The following is a 10,314-nucleotide window of genomic DNA, read 5'->3' as shown; positions in this document are numbered from 1 at the left end:
ATATATATATATATATATATATATATATATATATATATATATATACTATCATCATCATCATCATCCTTTAATGACCATTGTTCATGCTGGCATGGGTTGGCTGGTTTGACCAGAGCTGGAGACCTGCACCAGGTTCCAGTCTGATTTGGCTTGGTCTCCATGGTTGGATGCCTTTTCTAATGCCAACCAGTTTACTGTGTGCTGGGTGCTTTTAATGTGAAGCAGCATGAGTGCCCTATGTGGTACTGGCATGTATGCTTTTTACATGGCACCTGCACAGGGATCTTGCAGACCAATCCTCTTCACCAGGGGATTCAGCCATAACACTTCTGCTGTGAAGGACAGGTCTCCTTGAATACAAGGATGGGTCTTCCATTTATCAAATTCACTCACAAGGCTTTTGTCAGCCTGAAGCTATAGTGGAAAACACTTGCTTGAGGTATCACACACGGTGGGACAGAACCCAGAACCACATGGCTGGGAATCAAGCTTCTTACAATATAGACACATCTGTGCCTATTTACTAACTCTTTTTTTTTTTAATTTGACTACTTCCTAAGGAAAGGGCTATTCTGGAAGCCAGTACTTGCAGCTTTGTATAAGTTAACAAGATGGTTTATGGGATCATGTGACTGCATTGCTTTTTTCCTACATTCCAGGTACATTTCTGTTGCCAGCTTCAGCAGTTGATTATCAGAAATGGTTTGGTTTGACATCAGATGGATTAATATTGGATCTCGACTTGGTAAATATTAAAGATTATCTCACCACCACTTTATAAAGATTAAAGATTGCCTTCCTATGACTTCATAAAGATTAAACATTATCTCACTATCAATGTTTAAGGATTAAAAATTATGTTTCTTCATAGAGATTAAAGATTACCTCTTTATATTTTCATATGGTTTAAAGATTATGTTACCATCACATTAAAGTAATTAAACATTATTTTACTGCTACTATATTAGGAATAAAGATTATCTCACTATGATTTTCTTTGGATTAAATATTATCTATCACATTATAGTGATTTCATTTATCTCACTGTCACTTAGATAGATTAAACTATAAAACTCATTATCAGTTTTATATAGATTAAAGATTATTCTACTATAAAGCAAATAATAAGGATTAGCTATACTACAAGTTCAATAAGACTATTAATTAGGTAAGAATTAAATGTTCCCAAGAATAAAATTTTAATAAGGATAGAATATTATATATACTGCCAAATATTATGAAGAAATAACTTTTTCTCTTGTCTGCTAGGGGACATGTTTGATAAAACTCTGGTTATGAAGCTGAAATGATCCAACTAAACCATTGAATAAAAGTCAAGTCATTATGTCTATGAAGAGGTGTCTCTTCTACATAATGAGGGATTACTACTATGAAATAGCAGCTTGAAACTAATATCTTTACTTCAAAGAATATATCAGAATGGTTGTGAATTTTGCTTGTAGTTGAAACTAAAATATTAGATATGATAAGACACCTACACTTGACAAAACTCTTTGGAAATAGTTGTCCTATATATAGACACTAAGAACTTTCTCTTGTCTCTTGATTGCTAAAGTACTAGCATTCTATAAAGAAAATGGAAAAGAAACAAAACACACATTCATGACTTTCTTATTTTTCATCTACAAGAAATGACTTGCTTTATAAAATGTTAAACTAGTACACCTCAGGTTATGTCATTCTGGTGACTTCTAAAAAGAATGAAACAGTGTTGTACAAGAATTTCCACTGACATGAAATTTTAAAAACTTTAAGTATGCAATAACAAGAACAAAAGAAATGAAATATTTGTTTTTTATGCATCTTTTTTAAAATTCCTTTATTTCAAATTCAAATTTCTATCCCACCAAATATTATGAAGAAATGATTATCTCCCTTGTGGTAACTGTCTGCTCAGGAACACCATGTATCATTAACTTATATTTCACTATTCTACATCCATTTTTTCCTGCTGGCATGGGTGAGATATTATTGTTTTTCTTGAAGCAATTGTTTTTTTATAACCAGATGGCCTTACTCATTCTAATCACTCGACTGTGAAATAGGAAGTGAAGCCTGTTTTTATCATTCAGTCAAATTGGAACCAGAAGATTTTTAACAACAAAATAGAAAAAAAAAAAAGAAAACCAATAAGACTAACAGGAGTTCAAGGTAATTAATTTTACACTGTAAGGAAGAAACAGAAGATAGTACATCATTATGAACTTTTATTCTTCACCAACAAAAATCAGAGGATAAAAAAAGCAAGTTCTGTAGAGGTAGTAAAATGATGTTGTAATAAAGGACATATTAATACCATTTTACTGACTCTCTGCAGATTCCAGTTCCAATCTGGAGCAAGCAGAGCTGAAACTTAGCTTAGGTTTAACACAATGGTAGTTATAAGATTCAAATTTAGAATTATTTAACCAGTTCAGGCATAAAAAACGGCCTATAATGCTTTGAAAATCTAACCAACACCCAAAGTTTAATGGCGTTTAGCTAGCAGTGGAAGTCTCACCAGACAAATATCAAGACTGCAAAAGATGCCTTTGTGCATCATACAGTTCTGAAGCTGTCCTGCCTCCCAAAGTGCAGCTGATCCTTTTAGTCACTTGCCAAAATAATTGTAACTGACTTTGTGGAATCATCTTTTTTTCCACTTCTCAGCAACAATGGCTTTGTGAGCAGTTTCCCCATGAAGAAAGGCTGCACCTTTGCTCCCCACTTTGCATCCAACTTCCCACTACACACTCTAGACCAACCTCTTCCAAACTTAGCCCCTTCTACCCCACCAGGCTCCCATCTTATATATACAACTCTCCCCACCAAGCTCTGAACTAAAACCGGTTTCAAATTTTCGCACAAGGCCAGCAATTTTTGGGAGGGTGTAAGTTGATTACATTGACTCCAGTGTCCTACTGGTACTTATTTTATCCACCCCAAAAGAATGAAAAGTAAAGTGAACCTTGGTGGAATTTGAACTCAAAATATAAATACAGATGAAACGCTGCTAAAAATTTTGCCCAGTGTGCCAATGATTCTGTAGCTTTTACTGCCATAAGCTCTTTACTAATATTATACTCAGTTCTTCCTCCCAACAACATCAGCTCTTTGGAATGTTCTTGCTTCTCATATGTTTCCTGCTGATGCAACAGTTTAAACAGGGCATTAATGACATCAATTTCACTAGTCTCAGTCAATGTGCAAAGGCTATGGCTGCACATCTTTCCTCCTGATGCAGCTTGTAATAAAAAAGAAGTCTAGCATTTAAACTTCACAGCCATTGTGTAACACAAAACAACAAATGTAGGGAAGAAATACCACAGGTAAATTAACTGTAGCATATAACCTATACCAGTCTTGAATTTATACATAAACTAAACAAGCTACAACTTTGGGCCTGACAACCCATACTGGCTTTAAAATAATTAAATTAAATTTTTGGAAGACCCAGTGTAATTTTTTTTTAACAAGGGACCTCTAAGTGTATATAGTCTAGGGCCTTCCCAAATCTAAATCCAGGACTTATTTTACTGTTACCAGAAACATGAGAAACAAACTCAACCAAATAAAAATTTAAACTCTCTCATTCCAGTCTCTCTTTCTCTCATCTCAGTCTCTCTTTCTCTCATCCCGGTCTCTCTTTCTCTCATCCCAATCTCTCTTTCTCTCATCCCACTCCATCTCATTCAAACACTTTAGCATTGCTTGAATGCTTATATTTTTCACTACGCCTAATAGTACACCTAGGAACATTATTAGGGTTAGTAGAGTATAGCTAATTACATAGCCCACATATCAAACTGGTGGTGCAGCCATGTACCTTATTTATATGAATATAATATAACAGTGTACTTCTAATTATTGATACCATATGATGATTGCTTTTCCATTCCAGACATCTCGAAGAGTTTACTTCATACTTGCTTTGACACTTATTGCGATTGGTACAGGGGGTATTAAAGCTAATGTAGCACCATTTGGAGCACAACAAATTGATTCCCTTGGACCAAAGATGGTACAGAGATTTTTCAACTGGTTTGTATAGTCATTAAAACAAAGACATTTTATTATCATCATTATAATTTCAACAATTTCTTGCCATCTGCTACTGCACCACCAAATGTACTTCCATGTTCCTGAGGTATGTACAGCAGTATTGCCCTTTGTGAACATGGGCTGGTGTTTTGCATATTACATATAACTTACGTTTTTGTGAGGTTTTAAGGATGAACATTTGATCATTTTTCACTACACAGACTCACCTTTCTGTTGTATTTTGAATTAGCAAAAGAAAGTCCAAAAATACTGTCACTTCCTATGAATGAAGCAATATCTTAAAAAGACAAAGATTTTGTTTCATATGTATTATTTGAATTGTGTACTGAAATGTCTTCTATAGAATTTAGACTGTGTCTTGTAGGATTAAGTTTTTATACCTTTCTTCACATTCTCCTTTATTATACTCAGTGCCCTGATTATTATTGGTGCCATTTTTATTCTCATAGCCTTCATCATCATCATTTAACATACTGAGATGTGGGTTGAACGGTTTGACCAGAGCTGGCAAGCTAGAGAGCTGCACCAGGTTCCAGTCTGATGTGGCTTGGTTTCTATGGCTGGGTGCCCTTCTTAATACCAACCAGTTTACAGAGTGTGCTGAGTACTTTTTATGTGGCATTAGCACAGATGCTTTTTATGCAAAACCAGCATGGGTGATTTTTATGTGGCCCAGCATGAGTACTTTTTATGTGGTGCCAGCATCAAAAATTTGGTGTAGCACATATGCTTTTTACATGGTACAGCATAGGTGCGTTTTATGTCGTGCTGGTACAGGTGCATTTTACGTGGTACGGACACAAGTGTTTATTAATGTGACACCAGCATGGGTACTTTTTATGTTCCTTATCAAAATCATTGTAAATGGATGGTTATTTTTTTCTTTTTGTCTTATATCTTTGCATCCAATGTTTTGATCGGAAGTCATTAAAACATTACCTGCAAAGATGTAATAAAAATCATCAAAGATTTTCATTCCTATATATGGTGAGAATATAACTGATCTTCTTGATAATCAGGACAGGTACAACCCAGATCATTATAATCAGATCATTGTCAAATGCCATATTCAGTACATACTTACTCATGCTAGTTCTCAGTTTTCACATCAAATTTTGATCCTTTCACCCACGCAATTTTCACTAAAAAAAAAAAAAAAACTCAGATTTTTTGCATGGAATCAAGTACCCTGCCCTCCTAATATGCTGCAAACTCCTTATTTTTGTTCGGAAAAAAGGGAAGGGGGAGATCGGACCGCACCCCATATCCCGGAATCATTGGAAATTTTTTTTTTTTTTGACTGAATTCCAGTGACCTCCTAATATGCTACAAAACCCTACATTTTGTCCGGAAAACGAGGTGGAGTGGATGGATCCCTCAGGAATTTTACCCCATTCCCATTTTCAAATATTTTTTTTGCTATTTCTTTCTTTACCCATAACTTTAGATAACATTTTGCAGAAATACGTTTTCAAGAAAGTGTGCGTTACATTAAATTAAAAATTTAAAGAAGTTTGAAATGAATAAGTGAAAGTGTAGAAGTTATAGAAGTTAGAGTGGTACCGAAGTCAGTGGAGAGATAAAGAATGGTAAATAATTAATCTAAAAGAAACAAGCACGTTAGTTTGTGTATGTGTATGAAACAAGTAAAAGTATATTAAAACAAAAATATCTTTTTTATACCTTTCAAAATCGCTATATATAATAATCGCTATATATAATAATCCCAAATACAGATTTTTCTCTTTGCTGTTTTTGGCACTAAAATGTGTTTCATTTTTGTGTGAGGAGAGAGAGTGAGAGAGAGAGAATGAGTGAGTCAGAGAAAGAGAGAGTAAGAGGGTGACAAAGTTTACCTAAACATCAAATGGGTAACAATCTATCATAATTATATATATCATTATACATCATCATCATCATCATTATTGTTTAATGTTTGCTTTCCATGCTGGCAGGGGTTGGACAGTTTGACTGAGGACTGGCAAGCCAGGAGGCTGCAATGAGATTGCAGTCTGTTCTGGCAAGGTTTCTATAGCTGGATGCCCTTCCTATTGCCAACCATTCCAAGAGTATAGTGGTTGCTTTTCAAGTGTGACTGGCACGGGGGCCAGTCAGATGGTACTGACATCAATCCCGTGCAAATGTTACTTTTACATGCCGTCGGCACTGGCATCGACCACACCAGTCACACTGTATAATAAACATGATACTGAATGGAATAATTCCCCCATTTAATTTTTTTTTAATTACTTGTGTGTGTGTGTGTGTGTGTGTGTGTTAGAAATCTATGGATACATAAATGCACAAAACGAAGAAAATTAAACAAATATGGACGACTTGTTCTGAAACATCCCCGAATGGGGAACAATTCTCAAAAATAACCCCCAATTGTTTCCCCCCAAAATTCATATGTCCTTGGAATCTACATAGTCCAAGGTATATTTGTAGAGAATTTCATTAAAAAATATCCTTTTTCTTGAAAGTTATGACGAATTGAAGTGGACTCTGGTGAATTTTCCGAAATTCCCCACCCCACTCCCTCCTAAAACACTTCCCCCCAAAAAGAAATTTGCATATTCGGAATCTACATCATATAACACATATTCCTAGAAAAATTCATTAAAAAATATCCATTTTTCTGAAAGTTATGATCATCCAAAATCGTGGGGGCAGAAATCTGTAGTTATGCCAGTTTCAGCATATTGACAGCTGAACAGAACTGCCAACTTCGTAGCATCTATGTATATATTTTTACCTTTACAAAGACTGGACACTCAGAAATGATGTGGTAAATGGTCTTACTGTAGTGTATGCACAGTCTGCATCTGATATTAATATGTTGTTCTATAATTTTTTAAGTAGTTTACTTATAGCTATGATTTGATCCTGTACAACTCAAATGGGACCTTCTATGCTGCTTTACTATCTCTCTATTGAGTTTTACTCAATATAAGCTATGGAGTGAGTCTTCTCTTTGTTGTTGATTTTTAGTTTATTTTGGAGTTACATTTTAATTTTATCATTTGATGAGTTTTCCAGCTTTATCTCTTTGTTTTCTCACCATCTTGACCATTTTCTTCAGTAGAATTAATTTCTAGTTTGTACTTTATTGTTTCCTTATTTTTAGAGAAGGATTTTTCCTTTTTTGTTTAACTAGCCAAGAGGGTATCATACTAGGTTGTTGCAAAACATTGTTGTAAAGTTTTGTTAGCAGTTCATGTCTCTCTGGGAAGCCATTCAACCAGAAGTTAGGAATTTTATCCTTTCCTGGAGACTACCATTTGCTTGACTTCCTGAGAGCAGATCTTACATCCTCTACCTTGATACCCTCCCTTATTATTATTATTATTATTATTTTATTGAATTTAGTGTCAGAATTAAAGATATCCTTATTTATTTATCTTTTTTCAATATAATATATAGTAATTTTAAATAAAATATCTTTCCTATTCCACTATAAATTTTTTAATATATTACATATTATATAGGTATTGATATTATATTATAAAATGACCAGTGATTGTTTTCAATTAAAATACGTTTAGATTGATATTATTGGAGATCCATAAGAACATTTTATAACTTTTCATTTTCATTTTCATTTTATCTAGTTTCAGCTCATGAGCTGTGGCCATGCTGGGGCACTTGAATTTTGTTTTTCTTTTTGTTGTAATTACTAGCAGAGATACCCGGTGTTGCTCAGGGTTAAAATGGCATAGTTTGTATATAATACAGTCATGTTGAAACAGGTGATATGGGAAAGTGCAGCATTGACAACAAAACATTTGTGGAGTAAATGATGGGCTAATTCAACTAAGCAACATGTTATGCATCTGTTTGGAGTATTTCAGGCCCTAACCTGTGGGGGTTATGTCATTTTTGAATGCACCGAAAAGCTGTCAGTGGATATACTTTCCTCTGCGGCAGTTACCGCTGTGTCTAACATGACCCATCATCTGAAATGTTGACACCTACTTTGGATTTGTTGTACTACATCACTCATAAAATAAATTTGTAGGAACTGTGGTTGTTCATTTGCGGGTAACAGGAAACCAATGAGGTGATAGACTTGCCTTTGAACTTTGACGTCGACATAAATTCATGTTTATCTATCGTCTAAGATGCACCAAATGATGTCATTTGCAGAGTTTTATTGTCTGATATTGTTCAGAAAATCCTCTGACTGGATGGAAGTGCCTTCTAGAAGATCCATAAGAGGCTGAGAAGGAGCTGGTAGTGCTGGCAATGTTACCTGACTGTCTGAGCAGCACATGCCATTTGTTTCATTTGAAAATTTTAAAGCTCTACAGAAAAGACAATTTGTGTTTAGCACACCAGTTTGGACAGTTATTATTTTTATAAGAATGGGATGGATCATATCTGAAAACAGCTTCAAGAGTTGTGAAGAACGAATTTGTACATGGTCTGTTTCTGAGAGCTAATCTATTGGACCTCTGTCTAATCATTAAAACATTGATTTAATGATCCAGCATTAAGTGCTGCAACATGCATTTGCTGATCTTGAGAAAATCTCATGTAGCTTCTCTCTTCAGTTTTCTTCTCTCTTCGGTTTTCTACAATCCTCCTTGCCTTGCGCTTGTTTCTGAAGAGATTGCGTCTTTTCTTTGGTGGCATATTTTTTCAATATTGTAAACAAAAAATTATGAACATAGAAAGAAATTATACATTAATCCCTATTCTTGTAAGCAGTTGTATCCGTAAAAATTTATTTGAAGAGAGTAGAAATTAAAAGAAGAGAAAGCGAAAAGAACAGAGAAAGAAAGTGAAAGATGTATGTACATCTATATGAAATAGACGTGTGTGTGTGCGTGCATGCATGCATGTGTGTGCGTGTGTGAGAGAGAGAGAAAGAGGGTGAGGAAGAAAGATAGAGTGAGTGAGTGAGTGAAGGTGTGTGTTGTGATGATTGATGTCTTTTAAGGTACACACACATAAAAAATGTGACATCATCGTATAAAATGTTTACGATAGTTGATTTATGGAAAAGATTATAAGGTTAAATTTTTGAAATGCAAATATGTGAATGGAAATTAAGTTTAATTTGTAGCCGAAATAGTACTGTATCTTTTGATACCCCATACGCCAAAATCTGTAACTCAATTTTGGAATGCATAAGGAATATATATATGCATAGAACAGATTTCTTTCAAACTGAAAGTATTATCTCATTACTATATAGACGGAATACTGGAATAGAGTAAGAGATAAAAGATTGCTCTTGGCTCGCATTAGGCAAGAAGCTGGAAATCTTTTTGGTCCATGACACTGCATGGACCTTGGCTTTTGTATTTGATGCCTGGCTCTTTAAGTATTTTATTTCGATTTTATGTATATATGTATGTATGAGCTAATGAGGGAGACCTCTATATGGTAGCTAGACTTGGTAGAAATAGCAGCCAAATCTCCCCCAAAACACCCTACTGTCTTAATCCAACAATTCTGCCTATTATGTAGTTTGAATGAGAAACTGTAATTAAAAATTAAGATTATTAACCTCAAAATTTTATGTCAGCTGTAAAGGTGAAGAGGGTTAACTTGGTCGGTGTTAAGTAGTGGAGATGTTTGGTGATTGTATGTAGTGGTTACTTTTGACTGTTTCTTCTCAATAAGGATAATTGATTGATAATGAATCTTAGCCCAATGTATATACAACTTCAGAGGGAGGAAAGAAGAGAGACAGCATAGCAACAGTTTTGGCTGACTGTTATCCTGTACTCCCCTTGTTGCTAGCGAAATGGTATGTCCCAGCTGTCTGAGCAACTGGTTGCTTTTAATGGCAGAACAAACACGACAAAAAGATTACCAAAATAGCAATTCTCACTTTGAAACTAACAATTTTGAAAATCTCTTTAGATTATGGAATGCCCTGCTCTCTCATATATCCATGTTTAAAATTTCAGCGCGATCGGATGAACAATACTCGAGTTATAAGCGCACAGACAGACAGACAGAATGGGATTTATAGATTAAGATTATGTATTTAAATTATTAACACTCATGCTTCTAAACATAGGTAATTTTGAATCAGCACGTTTGCAACTTTTGCAATTTGGCAGTCCTTCATGAAATTTCGTATGTTTTTTTTTAATCAAGGCCTGAAGAGGCTTGTATACATAGACAGGAATATTTCATAAATTCATTACTGTATGTAAGTCGAAGCAAATTGTTGGCTTTATATGTGCTTTTTAAAAATTTGCTATATTATATTATGTTATATTTTTATAGTATATT

The 10,314-nt window shown here is 34.5% G+C and overlaps 1 protein-coding gene across 2 annotated transcripts in view; it reads left to right on the top strand.

Moving 5' to 3' along the window:
* The window catches only part of LOC106868850 (solute carrier family 15 member 4), a 57,550-nt gene that overhangs the window by 28,299 nt on the left and 18,937 nt on the right, over positions 1-10,314 (top strand). For both annotated transcript variants that reach the window (XM_014914291.2, XM_052969816.1), the window contains 2 exons: positions 660-745; positions 3,902-4,041. In XM_014914291.2, the coding sequence (XP_014769777.1) occupies positions 660-745; positions 3,902-4,041 (226 nt within the window). The remainder of the gene's footprint in view (positions 1-659; positions 746-3,901; positions 4,042-10,314) is intronic.

The sequence above is a fragment of the Octopus bimaculoides genome, chromosome 7 (genome assembly GCF_001194135.2).
Source record: "Octopus bimaculoides isolate UCB-OBI-ISO-001 chromosome 7, ASM119413v2, whole genome shotgun sequence".
Lineage (NCBI taxonomy): Eukaryota > Metazoa > Mollusca > Cephalopoda > Octopoda > Octopodidae > Octopus > Octopus bimaculoides.
The sequence above is the reverse complement of the archived record's forward strand: the minus strand, read 5'-3'. Positions and strand labels throughout refer to the sequence as shown.